This window comes from Cantharellus anzutake (assembly GCF_015039405.1).
Source record: "Cantharellus anzutake strain C23 chromosome Unknown EI90scaffold_11, whole genome shotgun sequence".
Taxonomy (NCBI): domain Eukaryota; kingdom Fungi; phylum Basidiomycota; class Agaricomycetes; order Cantharellales; family Hydnaceae; genus Cantharellus; species Cantharellus anzutake.
Window position 1 is genome coordinate 1,022,352 of NW_024066961.1, and position 21,720 is coordinate 1,044,071.

General features: G+C 45.3%; 2 protein-coding genes, 1 non-coding gene and 1 pseudogene across 4 annotated transcripts; 2 read left to right on the forward strand and 2 right to left on the reverse strand.

Moving 5' to 3' along the window:
* Nucleotides 1–657: 657 nt before the first annotated feature.
* EI90DRAFT_t78 lies at nucleotides 658–730 on the forward strand. Its single transcript has one exon. It is a non-coding gene; the product is annotated as a tRNA-Thr (tRNA).
* A 367-nt stretch (nucleotides 731–1,097) lies between these two features.
* EI90DRAFT_t79 lies at nucleotides 1,098–1,170 on the forward strand (annotated as a pseudogene). Its single transcript has one exon. The product of its transcript is annotated as a tRNA-OTHER (tRNA).
* Nucleotides 1,171–9,068: 7,898 nt separating this feature from the next.
* On the reverse strand, nucleotides 9,069–10,261 carry EI90DRAFT_3119764 (uncharacterized protein; the record flags this gene model as incomplete). The annotated part of the gene is made up of 2 exons (XM_039063245.1): nucleotides 9,069–10,114; nucleotides 10,171–10,261. The coding sequence occupies 2 exons, from the start codon at nucleotides 10,259–10,261 to the stop codon at nucleotides 9,069–9,071; spliced, it is 1,137 nt and encodes a 378-aa protein (XP_038919340.1).
* Nucleotides 10,262–11,086: 825 nt separating this feature from the next.
* On the reverse strand, nucleotides 11,087–12,417 carry EI90DRAFT_3014245 (uncharacterized protein; the record flags this gene model as incomplete). The annotated part of the gene is made up of 4 exons (XM_039056759.1): nucleotides 11,087–11,319; nucleotides 11,611–11,645; nucleotides 11,899–12,012; nucleotides 12,092–12,417. The coding sequence occupies 4 exons, from the start codon at nucleotides 12,415–12,417 to the stop codon at nucleotides 11,087–11,089; spliced, it is 708 nt and encodes a 235-aa protein (XP_038919341.1).
* Between the last annotated feature and the right edge of the window lie 9,303 nt (nucleotides 12,418–21,720).

The window sequence follows — 21,720 nt, forward strand, 5'->3', positions numbered from 1 at the left end:
TATATGCTCGCGCTTGCAGAATGGTAAACAATTATATGCATTTTGCATGTGGTAGTAGATGAGACATGTACATCTTATGAAGTGAGTTACTAAGAAAAATTGCTGCAATGTCGAACTGCAAATGCCTGTGGCTGTCCAACCTCACTGTCCATGCACAATGCTGGCAACTGGGGGTGCTGAAGTTCATGGCGAACCGGTTTGAACCATGGATGAACCATGAACCAGACCAGCATGTGCCTGAACCATGGTTCGGTTCAGCTCTGGTTCAGGAATGGTTTGGTTCGGGTGCTCCATGATGTTGAGAGTCTGTGAACCAGGTTCGGACTGAACTGCTGAACTGCCAAATGACTGGGCCTCTTGAACTGCTGGGCTGCCAAACCATTCATAAATCAGGTGATGGTATGTCACTTCTGGTTGCCAAGTCCACACCCTGACTCACTATTAGATATGGTGGATTCAGATGATTCCAGAATGGAATCAGAGACTTAGCATGGAAGGACCTTGGCCTCAGCAACTCAGGTGGAGTGCTGTGCCATTGCTGGTTGTCCTGGGGGTCCCTAATTTTGGATCTAGTGAGGGGAAGTCTCTTAGGGGGGAATCAAGTTGATTTTGGACTGAGGCCACAAGTTACTGTAAGAAACCACCTCCGCCTAATGCGGGCATTTAGTGTAATGGTAACACACTCTTGGTACCTATGCAGGGTTCTGCGGTTCGACTCCCAGAATGTCCATATTTTAGCATTTAGGTTCCCAAGACCACGTGTACAAATTCCAACATGGTGGACATTCTACGGAAGTCACCGAGCACACCCAAATCCGGTTGCTGCCACGTGAGATGGGCACGTGAAGTCAAGCATTAAATTAGCCGGCCTGACAAAGTTTCAGGGGGTGTAGCTCAGAGCACTAAGGACCCAAATCCGGCTGCTTCAGACCACATGATGTGGACATGTAGGAGATTAGCAGTAAGTCCGGCCTGAATATGAATTCAGGGGGTGACGGCTCACGGGCTGTTGGAAGCCTGGTGGTTAGGGTCACATGTGGATCACGGGCTCAATCCAATGTGAAGGGGGTGTGTAAGAAACCACCTCCGCCTAATGCGGGCATTTAGTGTAATGGTAACACACTCTTGGTACCTATGCAGGGTTCTGCGGTTTGACTCCCAGAATGTCCATATTTTAGCATTTAGGTTCCCAAGACCACGTGTACAAATTCCAACAGTTACTAAGTACATTGTATATACATATAAAGGAGGGGTCCGGAATCAAAAGGAACAAGGGTAGTCTGGAAGTAGACAAAGGGAGCTGGAAGGGGGAACAACACTGAGGGTCAAGGGTTTGACTCAATGGTGTTTCCCAAAGGAGGAGTGAAGGGCCAATGTAAGGGGTTGGTGTAGGTTCCAACCCCAGTTCTCCTCAATCCTCAGGTCATCAATAAAGTTGAGCTGTATGGAGCTTTAATTATCAATGATGGGGAGGAAAAGGAGTTCTGTTCCTTTTCCCAAATTCCCACATTATTGTATATACACTGTTTATACATGTTTATTATGAGACACATATAGAATGAAGATAGGAATTAAGGGGTGGGGTTACCACTCCTTACAGCCAAGGCCCAAGGAGGAAGGAAGGAGGAAGGGAGTGGGGAATGGCTAGCTGACTGAATAGAAAGAAGCAGCAGCCCAAATAGGAATGAGGGAGAATAGTGGAATTGAATGGGACAATGCAATAGTTGCAAGGTCCAAAGTAAGTCTGGAAAGTCCGAACTTGGAAGTTAAACTCTGGAATATTGGCAAAGGTAAATAAATGGAATTGGATAACCAATACAATGGGTATAAGCAGAGGTGGGGTCAAAGTCCAAGGTTGGAGCTAAGACCAGAGGTTCCAGAGACAGAAACACAAATGGGATTCCAGGGTGGAGGTTGTCAGGGGACGGACCCTGGGTCCCCGTGACCCCTCTCTACAGTCCACAGTCCAACCTGTAAACACAGCCCATCTCAGGGCAGGACTACTGTGGGTAAGAAAGTGAGAAGAAGGTTAACTTCTCACTTTCCCACAGTGGCCCCAATATGGCGAAAACTTCCGGGGATACCCAGAAGTCACATGAAGGTAGGATCTGGGGACTGGAGCATGCGGTGCGGGAAGCATGCTGAAGGAGAGAACGAAGGAAGGTCAGTTGGGAGGTTCAAACGAGATCACCACTGTCAGGGTACCAAGCTGCTCGGACTCTAAGTCGAGGGATCCTGAGCCTTCGCTGGAGCTGAGGCTGAGGGGGACAGGGTCAGTCTCAATGGGGGAACCCGGCAAAGCGGATTGCGATAGGGATTCCAGCTGAGCAGCGAGGGGAAGTGAGATCATATCATTGTATATACTATGTACAACATACCTGAGCAGCGAGGGGAAGTGAGAGAAGAAAGTTATCTTCCTCACTCGCTACCCAGGGAATGATAAAGTCGGTATACCCGGTGAAGCGGGGCTGCTCTGCAGAAGGAAATATAACAAATGTCTGTGCCAGTCCAGGGATGATGATCAGGCTGTGCGGGTATGGGGCAGGTGTGTCATCAGTTGTGTGTAAGCAGTCCGGACTTAACCGGGCTGTACTCTGACATCACCCCCCCCTTATGCCACTACATCTCGGAGTGGCTGAGTTTGCATGTGGGGCAGGAGCGGAAGGGTGGTGCTGATGGAATTCTGTGATGAGGTCTGGCGCATTTTGGGTATCACGGTCAGGTATCCAGCTATTTTCGGAACTGGGGTAGCCCTTCCACTGGACGAGGTAATGGAGTCGGCGACGGATATACTTAGAGTCGAGGATTTTCTCCACTTCATACTCTTCGCTCCCTTCGATGATGGTGGGACTCGGTTCTGGGTGTGCAGGGCGTTCTGCTATCTCATCTGGTTGGTACTTACGAACATCTGAGATTGACACAACGGGGTGCATTCGGTATCCCTTGGGGAGCTGGAGTTTCAGTGCAGCTCGTGAGACTATCTTCAGGATCTTGAAGGGGCCTAACCATTTATGGTCTAGTTTCTTGGTCGGCCGATTGGTTGGGTAGTTACGTGCGCTGAGCCACACTTTCTCTCCTTCATGGTATTCAGGTGCTTCGCCTCGTTTCCTATCATAGTACTTCGACATCTCCTTGGCTGCATGTGCTAGGGCTGCCTTTGCCTCCTCTTGCATTTGTGCCATCCGTGATGCAAAGTCTCCAGCTGCCTCCACCATTGAAGTCTTGGGGGGTTCTATCCCCATGCGTGGGTGTTGACCTGTGTCAAGCTCAAATGGCATGTGGTGGGTGGCCGAGTGGATGCGGTTGTTGTAGCTAAACTCAGCGATAGGTAGCCAGTCTGCCCAGTTATCCTGCCTGTGGTTCATGAAGACCCGGAGGTAGGTTTCAATCTCTTGGTTGACTCGTTCTGTTTGCCCATCTGTTTGGGGGTGGTAGGCAGTGGATGGAGTGGGTTTAATACCTAGGAGTTTGCTTAACTCCTGAGAGAACTTAGAGATGAAAGTTGTTCCTCTGTCACTGATGACTTCATCTGGGAGGCCATGGTGTCGCCAGACATGCTCGAGGAAAAGGCGGGCTACACCTGCAGAGTCCATTTGAGTAGTGGTGGGTATGGCATGTATCCTTTTGGACAGACGATCAACCACTACCATGATTGCATTGAACCCTCGTGATAAGGGGAGCTCTCCTATGACATCTACGGAGACAACCTGCCATCGCCGATCTGGTACCTTGTTTGGCATAAGCTTCCCAGTCCTTTGAGCAGGGAAGGATTTCACCCGTTGGCAAGTGTCACATCCAGATATGTACTTGGCAACATAACGAGAGAGCCCTGGCCACCAGTAGTTCCGAGATACAAGCTCTAATGTCTTCCATCGGCCAGGGTGTCCAGCTACTGGGGTGTCATGGTGGGCACGAACTACATCATGGCGGAGAAGAGGGTCCTGGGGGACATAGATCCTCCCTTGATAGAGGATAAGCCCTTCATGTAGCTCCCACCCCGAAGGCGCTTCACGACCAGATTCTAACTCATGAGTCGCACTTGCCACAGAGCCCTCAATGCTCTTGCATTCCCTCATCCGCTGCAGCAGGTCTTCCTCTCCTGTTGGATGCGAAATAGCTGCTGTAGCTCGAATGCGAAAGAGATCGGGGCATAGCAGTGTGACCTTGGAGTTGTCCTCTTCTCCTCATGGGTGGTCCGCTCGTCGTGACAGGGCATCTGCTTTCTGCATGAGTCTTCCCGGTCTGTGTGTGAGTGTGAAGTCAAAGCGGGAGAGATGTAGTGACCATCGGGCTTGGCGTCGGTTGAGTTTCTGGGCTGACCGGAAATAGGAGAGGTTTCGATGGTCAGTGAAGACTTCGAACGGTTCTGCTGCTCCTTCCAGGAAATGCCTCCACTCGTCCAAAGCACGGACTATCGCAAGCATCTCTTTGTCATGGATCTGATAGTTCTGCTCAACATCATTCAGGCTTCGGGACATAAACCCTACTGGGTGGTACTGCTGGTCTTCTTGAAGCTGAGAGAGAACAGCTCCAGTCGCAAAGTTAGAGGCATCACATTCTAGTCGGAAGTGCCCCTCATCTGAAGGGAAGACAAGGGAGGTGACAGCCTTTTTTAAGGCGTCAAACCCTTCTTGTTCTTCTCTGCCCCATCTCCAAGGTCTGGACTTCCGCATCAGTGCGTTCAGGGGTCTAGCAATTTCAGAGAAGTCGCGGATGAACTTCCGGTAGAAGTTCACAAATCCGAGGAAGGATTGGACGTCTTTGACTCGTTTTGGAACTGGCCAGTTCGTGACACCTTTGATCTTTACCGGGTCCATCTCTACCTGATTCTCTGATATCACCAGCCCTAGATACTCTATCTGGGTCTGCTTGAACTTGCATTTCTCTGGTTTGAGGAAGAGTTTGTGTCTTCACAGAGTGGCTAGCACTTCCAGGATAACCTGACGATGTTCTTCAAGAGTTGACGTGAAGAGTAGGATGTCATCCATATAACAAATGGCAACACCTCTGTCAATAAACTCTTGGAGAATGTCGTTCATCATCGTCTGGAAGGTTGCGGGGGAGTTACAGAGGCCAAAGAACATGACTAGGGGCTCAAACAGTCCTCGGTTGGTGCGAAAGGCAGCCTTCCACTCGTGGCCTTCCTTAATCCGGACATTGTTGAAACCCCATCTGAGGTCCAAGACAGAGAAGTACTTCGAGCCTCGAAGACGGTTGAGCACATCTGACACAAGTGGGAGTGGGTATGAGTTCTTTACTGTGATTTCGTTCAGCTTTCGGTAGTCTTGAACAAGTCGGAGGGATCTGTCCTTCTTTTTAACAAAAAACACTGGGGCCCCCATTGGGGATTTAGACGGCCTGATGCGGCCGTTGGCAAGGTTTTCTTGCAGAAACTCATCAAGTTCCTTGTTATGGAAATGGGAATTTCCCATTTTAGACTCTTATGGGTTCTGTATCACATGATTTGTATAGTAATAGAGTTTATCCAATCAATAAACAACCAAAAACCCCTGTTACAACTAATGTTAAACTGCCTGTGATAACATCTGTAAACCCTAATGAACCACCTCCCTTCCCCTTTCCCTTTCCCTGCGCCTTGAACGGACGAAAATGGGCGCCTCCGGCCCCATTTTTGTAACATTCCTTTTGTTCGTTTCAGGACAAAGGGAAGGTGTGTGACCGTGGGAGATCAGCCCCAGGTAGGATATCTATTGCATGATCCCACGGCTTCCGTGGAGGTAATGCACTAAATGCTTCCTTTGAAAAGACGTCTTCATAGAGGCGGTAGGCCTCAGGGATCACCCCTTCTGGGGGAGGCTTCCCATCCTGCCGGGCCCTCTCTGCAAATTGCTGAGAAGGGGTAGTGGTGGCCTGAATCTCCGGCACGCTGCGCGTCGACATCATGTGGACCGCGAAGACTTCGTCTCCAGGTTCTACCGATTCTACTCTCGTGGGTACAGCTCTCTGACACTCAGGTGGACATCGTGTCATCGTTACCTTCTGTCGAACCCAATCCACCTCTGGGTTGTGAAGGAGAAGCCATGGGTGGCCAACAATAACCGTCTGTTGGCCAAGGTTCGCGACAGCGAGTTTACAATGCTCAGAGTGGTCCCCAAAACCGAGGATAACGTCGACTTCTTCCATGATGGGACCGTTCTCGTTCTGAGTCCCATCAATGTTGCAAACGGGGATGGGTGAAGCTAGGGGGGTTGTTGGCAGCTGGTGTTTGCGGACGAATTCCTTGCTGACGAACATTCCCGTGGCCCCTGAATCGAGTAACGCAGACGTCGACACAGCGGCGAGCGAAGTAGCAGACCTGAGTGAGATCAGAATGTTCATCGAGCGTGGGGTCTTCCCCGTTGTCTTTCATGTGTCGGCTCCTTTTATTTTCGCGTTCTTCTTTCTTTGTGCGACTTTAGTAATCTTTCTCGCCTTTGCCTCGTTTACAGGTTCGATTTCGACCTTCATACACGGATATTTACAGTTTTTTGAGGCGTTTACAGGCGAGTCGCCCAGTTGGGGTGCAGCTTTCACCGACTGGCATTTCAAAAACCCTCTTCGCAGGGTTCTTCCCCTTCCACGGCACTCCCGTTCTCAACAAGCTGGTCCTTGATCAGCTGGGTTATCGCGTGAAGGTCCTCTGGGGATAAGGACAAGGGTCGTGGGTCTCCTGGTTGTCTTATCGGCGTGGGTTCATCAACTGCGCGGATTCTTTGTGCGGTGAAGGAGCGGAGCTGGATCACCTTATGTAACCAGTTTCCTACGTCCAATAACGATATTAGAGTTTGTGCTGATTTGCGTACTGACCGTGTTTTGGTTGCCAAATATATGATTGTTCACTGTCTAAACAACAATAAACACCCCCCAACGATCTCACCTGATGTATAGATCGTCTACGGATAAAATTCTATATTGACTTTACTATGATTTCTAGTCAATATTACACCTATATTTACCACTTTTCAGTAGGATGTGATTTTCCTGATAATTTACTGAAGGAAAACTGCTAATAAAATAATTCCGCAATAAATGTTACTCAATACAGGAGTGACCAAACTGCTCTTTCTATCGCTTAGAGTGCGTGCTAGTTATCTAGCAGGTTCAGGATCGCTCACTTTTCTCCTGTGGTGTGATAACCAAGTATTGCTGAGAGATTATTCAATTAAGAAGTCCCTCCACCAAATTCTCACTAATTCTCACTATGACACTTTTGTTCAGCTGTGTCTAACTGACCCTAACTCACGCTTAGAGTGACGTGTTAGTTTTATATTAGCTAACAACTAATATTTGCTTTTATCTTTTGGAGCAAACGAACCAACCACTGGTGAGGAGAATTAAACTTTTATTTCTACCTGAGGTTTGAGAGGGGGCAGAAGCGGTGGCCTTTTATGCTTTTCAGAGGCCTCTCTACTCCCACGCCTCGCACTAGTTACATGTGCTACATTTGTATTATAGATAGTTCTAGAATGATATAGGGGGTTGGGCTGTGTAAGCTTAATAATGGACTTAGGACATGACTCAGCAATAAGTAATTCATTTCTTTGTCTTTTGGGCCGATCTCAGCGGGATCTTGTAGCGCTGAAGCTATGCTCTACACCGCCTTAATTACGAACGGTTATCTTTAGAAATGACTCGGCTATAAAGGAACTTTCTAGACTGTTCTCTAATTGACCCCTTTTTGTGAAGCCACATCATTACTAATGTTCTAGAGCCTTCCCAATTAATTAACTGATCCGCGGACTTCTGAATCACTTCATGCTTATGATCCGAGATCCAGATCATCAATCATTCCTTTGTTCCGATTTATTTGGGCTTAAAATCAAAAAGTTTTGATGAATCATGGGAAAATATACAAGATCCGGTTTTTTAGCATTTTCTCCTCTTCTGATGCGATCAAAAACTGTCCGCCCGCGCCGGGGAATACTCTATCATATGGTATTCGGTCCGCCAGACTCCCGGGCGCCAATATATTTCCCTTGAGTCACATTACCTTTTGTAAGAATTAGCAAATAAATATATATGAATTATAAGGTGTTTCGCCGTTTGAGCGATATCTCCGTCAGTTTTGAAGCTTTTAGAATGAAACAAAACCGTGGATAAAGTTAAGAAACAGTCCTTCCAGATGGTAAAAAGATTACAGTCAAAAGTTTACTGGTTCCCGAGATATTTACATTTCTTTCCCAATGTTCCTTCTTATTCTGCCGTCTATGTGCTATTTTCTTGTTGTAGGGATATATTCTTTGAATATTACACCTATGTCAAGTTCTAGGCATGATTGTAGTAGATTAAATCTCATACTACATGGGTGTAGATATTTTATAATGATCTTCTAATGTCTGTCCAGTCTCATAAAGATCATGAGATCTGTTAAACGTCTGAACTTGTCACCTGTTCGTTGACTATTCTGATAGATCATTGTTTTATTCTTTGAATATTATTTCTCCTACAAACAGGCACAGCGGGATAATTGCAGTCCCTTGCAATTTCACACTAATTCTTGACCATGTTGTTGCAACCATTCTTCCTGTTAGTCAATTGACTCTTGATTTTTCCCTGTTGTTCATGCCAATTCTCTCGTTTCTGGGTTTTCAGTGTCACTGGAGTAGTTTTTGAATCGGTTATCGGGGTGGAAATAAGTTGCTAGAGAAATTTGGGCTGTCTTTTGGATCAGTGGTATATGGAGAGGTAGGTTCCATAGTTTTCCTAACACAAGAAGTACACATATGTTGCTTAACCATGTGTTGCCGCTTTATAGTCCCTGATTTGTCAATCAGTCCATAGTTGCATAAGGATAAAAATAAGGAATAGCATATTGGATTGCAGAGGAACACGTGCGCATTTATGGTCATTCATTCTGCAATGTTTTTGTTTCTGTTTTCGAGGTTTAATTTTATTCAAGGTTGAACTTGTCCGGTACACTAACCATTCGTTCCTTGAATTTTCTATGTTTTCATCAGATAAAAGAAAGTCATAAAAAAATGCATAAGGGAACATAGATTTGCGGCTATACAGGTTTTCGACCTTTGATACTTGTGATTGGGAATTCCAGGAGTAGTTTCAGGTCGACACTATTCCTTGGTATTATACTCCTCCCTCCACCAATCCTCTTTTCGCTCTACAGGCCATATTTCTTCTGCATATAATACCCTATTATCCAACCGATAAGTTTCCATCGCCACTTGCAGTTCCTCCAATGTATCCAAGTTGAGTTGCTGGACTCTTCCATAGATTCGATCTTGAAATTCGCGATAGAATGCCAGTGGGTTATTTTTCCGTGGAGTAGTCAGATGCATCATTGCATGGTACAAATGTTCCCGGAGTATTCGCCAAGAATTCCATAAATGGAACTCCATTGACTTTACCACATGATACTCGGAGCAAATTGCAGCTTCCAAGAGAATCCTTCCGAAGATCAATTCCATTACCTCTTCAAGATCTTTGATCATCGGCATGACTTTATATGGTTTGAATAGACTTCCTAATCGACGCGGATTCGCTCGGAGATCCATTTCGTCTTGGACTAGATTGAGACAGTCCCGGGTCGTTTTCCAAGTTCTATCCAGGTCGGATTCTAACTGAGTTAGATGGTTGTTTAATACCACGTTAATAAATTTTACCCCTTTCGGATATCCCTGATTATAATCACTCCACATCTTTTCTTTAAGTAAAGCAGAAAATGCGGGGGATACTCCTACTTGAGTACGTGGGGTGAATTCAAAAACGGGTTCAGCATTGTCATGATTGAGTATGGGTGATGCCGGTTTTAAATTGGGAAGCGGGAATTCGGGTTTGTCCGGAATGGGAGCGGAAACGGACCGGTTTCGGTAATTCCATTTAGCAGCGGCACTACCCATGGGCTGATCACTTGAAGAAGAAGTTGTGGGTAGGTCCGAGCTGGAATCACTTGGACATCCATAGGCCAGGTCAAATACTTCCTTCCCACGCATTAAAATATCCGATCTAATTCCGTCGCGTTTCTGGAATCCTTGCTGGGCTTTCTCCAAAAGGAAATCTAATTCAGAATCTGTTTCCCATTGAACTGAATTCATAGGTGAGTCGGATCCAAATGTAGTACTTTCTTCGTCGACTTCGCTTTCCTCGGGATTTCCCGTTCCTTCATTCTCTTTCGTCAGTTCCTTCTCGCATCATGTTAAGCAGTTGACTACACACCAAGGAAAAGGGTCTTAGGGATAGCTGGAGTCTGGCTGGCGGTTATGACCGGAACGGTCTTGAAAACGACTTGAGTGTTTGGGAATTGCATATTGATAAGTTTCTTTCAGATGTTCAGATGTTAGACGCTGAAGGCTTGTTGAGCCATCGACCCCTGCTGGTGCTGCAGTTTTATAGTTCGATGTCTCTATTCCTCTTGTCTTCATCCTCCTTGGGAACCTATCGTTACGCTCGGGTGGCTACACGTTCAATCGGCCTAGTCGTTCTCAATCTGTTGGCTCAGCCTCATTTTTCCGTCTATCACTCCCTTTCCTCATGTTCTGTCATCAATTCTCCTGTCTCCTTCATTCACTTGTCTAGTTTGGTTGTCCGTTTTTCGCGGGTTTGATTGCGTCTTTAGTTCTTTCCCCCTTTTTCTCATTCTCTCTACACTAATCAGCCTCATGTTCCATTGTTCTACTATTTCTTTCTCCATCATTTTCGCGCTTCTCACAGATCCTTGGCTTGATTATCATCGCATCAACTCATCAAATCTCTCATGCTCCATCCTTTTCGCAGTCTGGCTCTGACTACCGTCGCATCAACTCATCAAATCTCGCCTTGCGCTTCTCGCACCGCTTAACTTGATTACCAACATGTCAACTCATCAACCCTTGCCTTTTACTCTGACTCTCAACTCTCGGTTCTCTTCTCAGTATTCTCATGTCTGCACGGATTTATCGTTCGGATCCTGTGCACCGCCTGAAGTTCCCCTTCTCCTCGGATTATGGGTTTTTCCCCGATTGAGCGTTTACTCTCCCTATGCATCCACTCCTTTATTTCTCCGCCTTCGGCTTCGACTTCCAGATGTCACTCCTCAATTCAACTACCTGGCAACTTCTACTTCCTTCCGATCCGCGGACTTCCGACGCGACTCTTATTTACTCAAGGTCCTTTGTTTTGTTCCCTCTGCCACTCGGATCTTACAACTATTCCCCTTGTTACTTTGTACATGTGTCGTCCTCCACTCATCACGGCGTATCTGGCCCTGCCGGATCACCGTTTTCTTTCCATTGCAACAAGATTGCGATGTAATTTTTCCCACCGCGATCGACTGATGGTACTTAACCACCTCGGCGATCTGCTTGATGAATTCAATGGGCGCTTGTACTGCCTTGACAATTCATCAACAGATTTCCAAGTTGGATTAATGTCTTGATTTCGATCAGTCATAATTAGGTATGGATCATGAATGCCTCATGGCATTCTCGTTGTTTGGAGACCGGAATTCGTGAAGTGATCTGCCCGACAAGTCCATGATGTGCATTGGCTTTTGCCATTCATGCATTGTGGGTTTTTCAGGTAGATCTTGAGCCCTTTCCAGGTATAACCGGATTTAGGTTGGATGTCGCACCTTAGACAACTAAGGTATGTTTTTCGCTTTGCCCCCTTTTCTTTTACTTTCTTTAGGTAATGTATAACCCGGTATATCGGTACTGTAGCCTCGATGTAAACAAAGAAGTTTTTGAATTGAGGAGTATATAAATTTAAAGAAAGAGAGCGAGAGTAGATCAAACAGATGATCAAAAAAGAAAAAAAATCAAACAAAGAGCGGAATTGTGTTTATACATTAGGTCATGATCGACCTTTTGTAAAGAAATTTCGGAAGAGAAAATGAAGAAAAGAATGATGGAAGGGTGTTGCCATGCTGATCCGGATGGTTAACGCCCATGACGGAGCCAAACCCACCCCTCCTCAAACGTTACTTCCCCAAGCCATGTCTTTTCATGCAAGACAGTGAAGGGAAGAAGGTCGGTTTGATCTCGTAGACGATCAGAGTCCAGATCATCATTAGTGCAACCCCTGTTGGATTATTGAGTGTAAAATAAAATAAAATGAAAAAGTAGAGTTCGACATACTCCGTTTTTACTCAAACATGTACCTCTCTCCCAAAGACTCATCGCTAGAAGGTCTCTTCACTGTTCGAGGAGGTTCACGAACTTGGTCTTGCGAGATATCGAGCCTGATTGGAATGGATCCATACAGTTTCGATCGACATGACAGTCGTCGCTCGCTGTGTCCCCAAGGAATGTACATGTTGTCATCAGAATCATCTCCACTGTCCAAAAGTCGCTGGGGCCATCTGGTCCGTTGCTGTGATAGCCGGTTACGAATCCAAATGTAGGCAAAAACCGCACTGCTGACGATAACAGCTAGGACAATCCCTAGGACTGTGGCAAGTTTAACGGTGACAGATGTAGTGGTCATGATTCGGATAGATGATAGATGTACAGCAGACAAACAGATCTGTCGACACTGTGATGGGAGTAAATGAAGAGAAATAAAGGAATGTTTTTCTCGGCTTTTGCCGTTAGTACTACAAACATAAAAAAAAAACGAAAGAAAAACGCGGGTTCACAGATGCTTTTCAGACCATGTCTGATAGACAACGTCCGGAGACCTGTGTTTGTTAATGATTATGATTAAGAAATTGTGATATAGACCCTTTTGTCTTACTTGATGTCCTTTGCTCTCTTCGATTTCGTCCATCGGTGATTTGTACTCATGGCTAATCTCGCTTGTAGTGAGACCATGAATATACAACGTTGGGTGCCATTGCCTATCCTGATACACAGTCGGTGGGGATCGAGGGACAACTGCTTCGAAGGACTCAATCGATGGTGAGACTTGATTACGTCGACGTCTCTCCTCCGTTCGTGTTCTTTGTCCTTCTTGCCATAACCCGATTATGATGTTGATTGGGTAACCAAGGGTATGGTTCCACACCCATTTTCCCCAATCTCGTCGTGCGCCAATCAAGATTGCAAGGATACCGACGAAATAGAATGTAAAGAGAGTCAGAAGGAAAACCTGTAGAGACAATTAGCCTTTTTAGAAGTTATTTGATATGAGACATTACTTAAAATGTCTGCTCCCATGATGTTGTTATGTTTTTGGGGTTCGCTTGTCTTTGTTCTCAGCCACCAGCGCGCGGCTCTGGTGAACTATGCAACGAGTGAAACAAATTTCGTAAAAGTCACCTGATGTTACAATCTATTTAATTCCTTATCCGGACATTTCGGATGCAGAATCTTCTGTATTGGGATCCTCCCGTCTTTCTCGTACGTGAAACCACCTGAGACTAACAGGCGCTGGAAAGTACAGCTGGCCTCGAGGAGCATTTGTCTCCTTGTACCTGAGGTATTTTCTTGGCCTTCTACTCTCTTGTGGTTTCTATAGTCCCATCTCTCTTCGTATTTTGACGCTTCCTTGATTCGTTCATAGAGTGGTTCATAATTTTGCGGTATTGTCTCTCCTCTCTCAATCATTCTTTTGCGTTGATTCCACCTCTCCCATACTTTATTCCAAAATTCCTCCTCTCTCTTGAGTCGCTCCTCTCTTTCCTTGTGTGATTGGGAAGTTGCCATGCTACTGAAAGCAACTCCTAAAGTTCACAAACTCCGCATGTTCCATATTTCCCTCATCACTCTCTATTCCTTCATCATCCAAATCCATTTCGTCATCTGCATACTCATCTGACCCTTCCGAACCTTCGCTATAGTCTTCCTCCATATATGTCAAAAAGTTTTCGGCATCTCGTTGCTCGAATTCCTCATTAGACTTAGTTTCAGACCCGCTTCCTTCAGACTCGTCCTCCTGTAACTCCTCTGAGTCCTCCGATTCTTCCGATTCTTCCCTATTCTCTTTTCCTCTACTTTCTGCTTTGTTCTCTCTCCGTTCCCTATGCCATGTCTCTATCGCGTGCCATCGTCCCATTTTCTCCTGAATCTTTTCTAGAACAACCGGTTCAGCTGCATCTCGATAGTAAAATATCTTGACACGTTGCGCTGCTACAGGCTTGGATAGTACTGTACCATCCAATTCAGCAAGGATATAAGCTCCAGATGGCCTTATGGTTACCACATAATATGGTCCGGACCACCTTAGGGCTCCCTTTTTTCCTTGTTGATTGTCCAATGAACTTTTATACACTAAAACCATTGTTCCTCGTGCAAGTGGTTTCCTATATCGTTCTCTCCCATGTTTTTCCCAATATGCATCAGCATTTCGTTTCCTTTGTAAGGCTAGATCTCTTGATGCTTGGTCAACATTCATATCTCTATCTTTTAATTGCTCCATTCTTAGACCCAATAAATCGACAGTATCTTCGATCTTGTGCCACTCTAATGTATGCCAGGTTCGCTCCGTGATATCGAATGGGAACATTGCCTCTTGTCCATAGAGAAGATAGTATGCTGAAAATCCCGTAGCTTTTCGAGTGGTGATTCTATCAGCCCATAGCGCATAATGGAACCATTCCGGCCACTTGTTGGTGTTTCCGACACATTTCTTCCACATGGCATCAATCCAATATCTATGACCAACTTCTAACATCCCGTTTGCCCTTGGATTTTCTGCAGATATGTGTATGATCGGAACTTTGTACTTCTTAACTAGTACTTCCACTGCGTCTTTGAACTCTGAACCATTATCCATAATGAGTTGAGGTATACAACCATATCGACACATAATGTCCTCAAAAATAAACTTAGCAATAGCTTGCGAACTCTTTGTGCGAAGCATGCGAGCCTCTAGCCATCCTGATAAGTCATCTCGGGCATCTACGATGTAGTTAAACCCTGCTGCCTTTGGCATATGGACCGTATCTATCGCAAATTTCCTTAAGACGGTTCTGACGTATGTCGGTGATATAGGAATTTTCGGACGGTAACTGGATCTAAGCTGACACTCCTTACATGTTTGGCAAAACCAAGCGACAAACTCATACATTCTGGGCCACCAGAACTTATCCGATAGATTCTTGTATGTGGGGTTTTTGCCTCGGTGTCCTGCTTCATCGTGTGCTTGGCTGCACATGTCCCACCTTTTACCTACATCTTCAACCACTAGTAGTGGAGGTTTAAAACCATTTCGCCTCCACAACCTTCCATCTCCCCAATAAAATCTTCTTGCTTGGGCTAAGATTTTCCGTCTCTCTTTCAAGTCCGTTGGTAACTTCATGCTGCTTAGGTATTCTTCGATTGGTTTGAAATATCCTTCCTCTTGTCTGAGGTCTACTGGAATTGGTAATGGCGATTTTTCCGCCTCTTCCGGAATGATTTCCGCAGTTAACGTTTCCAGAATTCCTACCCAAGTTAAATCCCTTTCGAATTCTTGTTCCGCTGCCTTTGGGTATCTCCACTTCACCTCCATTGGGGCACACTGTTCAATCCTATTGTCTATTCTACTCAACTTCTCAATTACCCAGGAAGTCCTAGTTTCTGGTTCTTCTTCGTCCTCGGAGTTTATTCCTTCGTCGGAGCTTTCTAACTCCACCGATGAATTGTCTGATTTTATATACTCATATATTCCTTCCTGTGCACTTCTAGCAAATTTGAATGGATCTTCATAGTCCATTTCCGGTTCTGATTCTTCTGAATCATCCTCAGCTGGTTCTCTTCGGGACAATCCATCTGGAGCTCTGTGTCTCGTGGCAGGAACATGTTCCATTTCGAAGCTGAAGTGTTGTAAATATGTAACCCATCGTGTCATCGGTGCATTGGGCAAGTCAGGATTATTGACCATTTGTATAAGCGATCTAGCATCTACTTTGATCCTAAAATGATAGCCCCAAAGATAGCGCCGACAAGCTTTTACTGCCCTGAACACTCCATATAACTCCAATTTTGGTTGTGAATATCTTGCTTCCACTTCACTAAACGTCCGTGATCCAAACTCAATTGGGTACTCTATGTCATCTTCCATTACTTGATATAATACCCATCCAACTCCTGTCTGTGCACTATCAACCGCTAGCGTTACCAGTCCGAGGTCCGAGGGCCGTTGATCCTTCGGTAACATCTTTTTAGCTAATTCCAGATTTAATGGCTTGATTGCCCCAGACTCCCGTACCGCTTCTTTCAAGGTGTCCATTGCTTCTTGTGCTTCATCCGTCCATTGGAAATCTTCCTGTCCTCCTTTTCTTGTATACATAGTTAACGGCTTTGCAATTAAGGCAAAATTCCTGATCCATTTCCGTGCAACTCCAACCGTTCCTAGGAAACCACGCACTTGTGAAACATTGCTACATGATTTCCATTTCATAATCTTAGAAAGAGTCCCGTGACTCACTCTTTGACCTTTTATGGATACGGTTCTTCCGACTAGATCCAATTCGGGTGTCGCTAGTACAAACTTTTTCCCTGATATGGTTACTCCACTGATTTCAATTCTCGCAAGTAACTCGTGTAACGTATGAGCATATTCCCATACAAACTTTCGGATTTCTGAGTTCTCTGGGATACTGGCTCCCTTGTATAATTGGGGAGGCCCCTTCAACGCGATATCATCTACAAATACCCCAACTCGGTCTGACATTCCTTTAATTATGTGATATGTTCTTCGGCAGAATTCCACAACTGAATTGGTAAACCCTTGTGGTAAACATGTTAACTGTTGCGATCCTAAGTTAAAGGCATGGAAAGCTGTTAAGTGCCTGCTTTCTGGGGCTAGTGTACAAGCGTCATAGCCAGAGTACAGATTGGCAATCCCATATATTGAATGTCCCGCAAATTCTTGTGCGAAGTCATCAACACGAGGCGGCAAACCTGCATCCCTGATCGTGACACTATTGAGCTTCTGTAGATCATGCACTAATCGGTATGTTCCATCTTTCTTTTCTACTACAAATATTCTTGATCGATAAGCTGATTGCGATGGTTCATACACACTGCCTTGTTGCCTTTCTCTGATTATGTTGACAATTGCTGATTCCGTGCTAAGCGGAAATCTAATCGGTTTCTCCTGCCATGGTTCGTGCACCACTGTACGTATCACATAGTCGGGAAAGTATTCACTACTGAACACGCCTCGCTCTTTACTTGAATAGGCAAAGGCACTTTGGTGTATTCCCACCACATATAGTAACAGATCGACTTCTCTTGATCGGAGAAACCCTTTTGGTATAGTATTGATTAAACTCACTACCCGTTCTGGAGTAAATTTCTCTGAATAAGGAAACTTATGCCCTGATGGTGGATCAAGTGTAATTCTGTGTAGAGTTGTTTAATTTGGATTTTAACTTGAATTAAATCTTCTACTTGGTGAAGTTTCAAAGATTCTACTCAGTTAATGATTTAGATTGTGTCTGGAGTGTCCCTTGAGTTTGTTTTATTTTTGTCTTATTTTATTGCTTGTTTTAACAGTAGCAAAATAACTGTTTTGTGTTTACACTTTGAAATCTGGAGTGTTAACCAGCTCTCCTGTTGAAATATCTACTTAATATTTCTCTCCTTAATTGCTGCCTTTTACTACAGTGGCAATCTTAACTGTATATCACTTTTTCGCACTGGAGTGACAACCAGAGATGCTTGAGAAAAATAATACTCTATTTTCTTACTTCTCTGAGGGGGGCAAAAGGTCGCAGAAAGAGTCTCCCTTTTATATTCCTTGGGTTGCCTTCCTTTTTCATGCTCTACCTTGTATTTACAGGATTTATTTACAGTGTATTTTCCTCAAACTGAATAAAAAAATGAATTTTTCATGCGATAGTTCTACTGCACTCAGCTGTGCTGAACTGTGGCTCTACTGCGGTCAGACTGCACCTAGAATCCTTATTGTCCTTCCTTGCCTAAGCTATTTTAATGGTTAATTAGAACTTGACTGCGCTGCATTTGTTGCAGTTTTCTATTTCAAATTCCTCATATTTACCATTAAGTTTGCTATGACTCAATCATTCTGAATTCAAACTTCGCATTACTATGCATACGGCTGCGCTGAGACCTTCAGCTGATTTATTCTATTTTTATCCAGTAACATTTAGTTGAAATGAGACTTGAAATGATAAATGAGTGAATTATTCAGGTTTAGAACCGAAAGAAAAAGTTGCTAGTAGTCAAAAATTGCTCAAACAAATGTATTATAGCTCTCTGCTTCATTGGTATATTGTTCCCTAAAATTCCCGCCATGGTCCGTCATAGTTTAGTGGTTTTCATGGATTTCATCCATCTCCCCTGATTCCCCTTTGTATTATTGCATCCTGTCATATCCGTGCATACCCGACCCCAACCCGACTTCCGGACCTCCACCCTCTTCACCTCCGGAGTCATAACCTACCGTTGCCGTTCCGATACTCACCTTCGGTCCTGGCAAACACACCTCCCCCTTACCTCTCCGACCCTATCTCCGTCTGCTCCGATATTCATCCCGGACCAAACATCGCCCCACTCGCCACCCTCCTACTACTCCGCTCCCCCTTCACAACACCTCCACCCTCCCATTATCCCCCTACGCTTCCTCCGTCCGCTCCGATACTCACCTTCGGACCTGACTACTCTCCTTTCCGCCACTCCTTCTCCCCTTACCTGTCCCCTCTCTCCTCCCTCCGTTACTCCTCCGCCACCCTTCCGCCAAGTTACGACCTTCCACCGCTGTTCCGTACTTTGCACTCAGACACCGCTCGTACCTTACTCCGAGCCTCCGTCATAGTCCCTACCTCGGACTTTGACTCCACCTCGGCCTTAGTCCATTGCATTGGTGACCTCATACTACGTAAACACCATTGCCAATATTCCTCGGACTTCCAACCCCGCCTCCGTAACCTCCGTAAGCTCCGCAACCCCCGAGCTTCGCGGACCGCCTTCGGCACTCTCGCCGCCTGTAATGTATTTCTCGCATTTTCCCTTCATCCCTATTTGGACTACTGCTTCTTTCTATTCTAGCCAGTTAGTCATCATCCCCACTTCCCCTCATCCTCCTGCCCCTCTGGGCCTCGCCCTCTCTACCTCCTTTCGGACGTATCACAGGTCTTGCCCTATGACCTTCGGTACCGCTCCGCTCCCTCTACCCTTTGTTCCCGTTCGGACGTCTTCGTTCCGATTCGGTCACCCTTTGTTCTCTTTGTGCTTTTGCCCCTTCCATTATATATATCGGTGCTTGTACATACTCGTTTTGGTTTAGTCCGAAATCGACCTGAAATGCCCCCAAGAGACTTCCTGCTCACCTACTGTGAAATTAAGGACCAAATGGACAAACAGCAATGGCACAGCGCTCCGCTTGAGTCGCTGAGGCCAAGGTCCCTCCACGCTAAGTCTCCGATTCCACTCCGGAGTCGTCCGTTTCCGCCCCATTCTAACACATCCTAGTCCTCCATATGTATTGTTTGTTGTTATAGTAGGTCGTCCTCGAAGATATCATATTTTTATGTATTTTATTTGGGGCTCTGGACCTCTAGAAGCTGTCTTCCTGCGTGTTTTCAGGTTTCTAACTGAAGAAATTGCACGTTGCCTGCCCAGACTTACTCTGTGATATCCAAATGAGGTAAACCAGGTGACTGGACAAATGACATAAAATGGACAAGCCTGGTATCGAACCCAGGACCTCTAGCATGCATCCATACACTACTTGCCTGTTATGCCAGGGAGGTTACTCCATCCTATATTCCAACACTCGCCCTCAATTTGGGGTGTTAGCCTCCAAATTGATGTACCATGGCTGTCCACCATGAAGAAATTGCACATTGCCTGCCTGGACTTACTCCGTGATATCCAAATGAGGTAAACCAGGTGACTGGACAAATGACATAAAATGGACAAGCCTGGTATTGAACCCAGGGCCTCTAGTGTGCATCCATACACTACTCACCCATTATGCCAGGGAGGTTACTCCATCCCATATTCCAACACTAACTTCATGTCCTTGTATCTCATTCATTTCTGAATGGTTTTTCACGTTCTTGGTATCATAAATTTCCATTTACTCCCACCTTTCCAATGGTACTAAAGTTGTGTTCTATTTCTTGGTATTTGTTGAGTTAGCAAAAGTTTGCACACACATTCGGTAATCATGTGTGTTGTTCCCATAGTTGTTCGTATGTGGGCACCATTTCTGTTTAATTGTTTGGGATTTATGATATGCTCAGGTGTTTGTATCCTTCATATGGGCTTCCGTGATTTATTTCAGATTTTTCCCTCATGATCTAAGGTTGTTTTGTACTTTCCATGCTTTGTTTTGACTGGGGTCTTCTTTATTTGGACAGAAATTGGTCTTTGCAATCTGCCGAAGTGCGGATCTTGGTTCTGATGGCCAGTTCCCTTCGCATCGCCACCCTCACGTGTCATTAAACATGATGCGGATTTCTATATTCCCATCTTTGGTATAACTTCACAACGGCTGGACCGTTTGGGCTGAAAATTTGCATATCTATAGTTTCCTATTTATTATAATTTCCGTGTAAATTTCGTTGTATGTTTTAATTATGGATCCTATGTAAACATCGTCTTTTCCCTGAGCCCGGACTTTTGATGTTTGTCACGACCCGGCGTTCCCCGGGGCCAGACGACCTCCTCCCTGACCTTCTCCCACGCCTGAACACTCCCCGCACACTCCACTCACCGCCCGTCGCCGTCTAACCACTTCCCGCCACCTCTCCACAACCCCTCTCCTAATTGTCGTTGAACGACCTAGCGGTGCAGAGCGCTGCGACCTGTTGTCCCATGTTTCTCCACACCTTGTTACCTCGCGGCGAAGGTCACGCTTGACCTTTGCTGTCTTGAACACGTGCTCTTTGTTTGTTTTCCTCCTTCTTTTCTCTGCCCGCAATCTCTGCGAGATCTGGCGACTTATTCCCTATTCAGTTCCCTAGCGCTTATATACAGCTTGTAACTAATGCTTGTACTGTAGTTCGAAATCAACTAGAATCCACCCCTAAGCTTACCTCTGTCCCCTGTGAGACCTCCGACCTTCTGAAGTATTGGGACTGTGTCGAGAACGAGGCGCAACGCTCCTCCTCGAGTCGTTGAAGCTGAAATCCCGGCTCACTCGCCTAAGTAGCCTCGGCCTCGAGATCGGTGGGGTTTATCCCTCGCTAAAGCTCGGTTGTGCGTAGGACGCCTTTACCACTAGCGGGCAACGTTCGGTCGCCTACAGCTACCATCGGCGAAGATTTGCACGGTTCTGACAATGTTGCTTTTCCCATTATTGGATATCTCATTGATGCATGAACCTTTTATTATGAAAATTTGGGTGGATTAAGATTAGATCCCTTCCTTTCTAATGGGCTATCAAGCTCGTCTCGGTCGTTACTGCTTGTTCTTTGCGCTTGCCTTTTAAACGTTGTCCTCGTTTTCCGGGAGTTTTAGTCATATCTCTGTCATTTATGGGTAGTTTTCCCTGTAATTACTTTCATTGAGTCCGTTTGGGAGACATCTACATTTCCTATTATAAACACGACTTTGAATTTTGCATTAGTTCCTAAGGAATCCTTGTTCCATGGTACTTCCATCCTCGGCTATGTGTGTGGGCCTGGGAAAGTAGTTTCCATGGAGGTTCTCTGGTTGTTTTTATAGTCAAATCTTGGTCGATTGTCCTAATTCTTTGTTTAATATTTGCTATAAATTCCCCCGAGAATTCCGTCTTGTTGATGCTAAGCTTGAAGTATTTTTGCTAATTTTCTTTCTTCCAATTTATCGTATGTAGTCATAATAATTCGTAAAAATTCGTTAAAATTCAGGTTCTTCTATTTTCTCATACCTACTTGTCATATGGGGTTTTGTGATTTATCTGGCATATTTC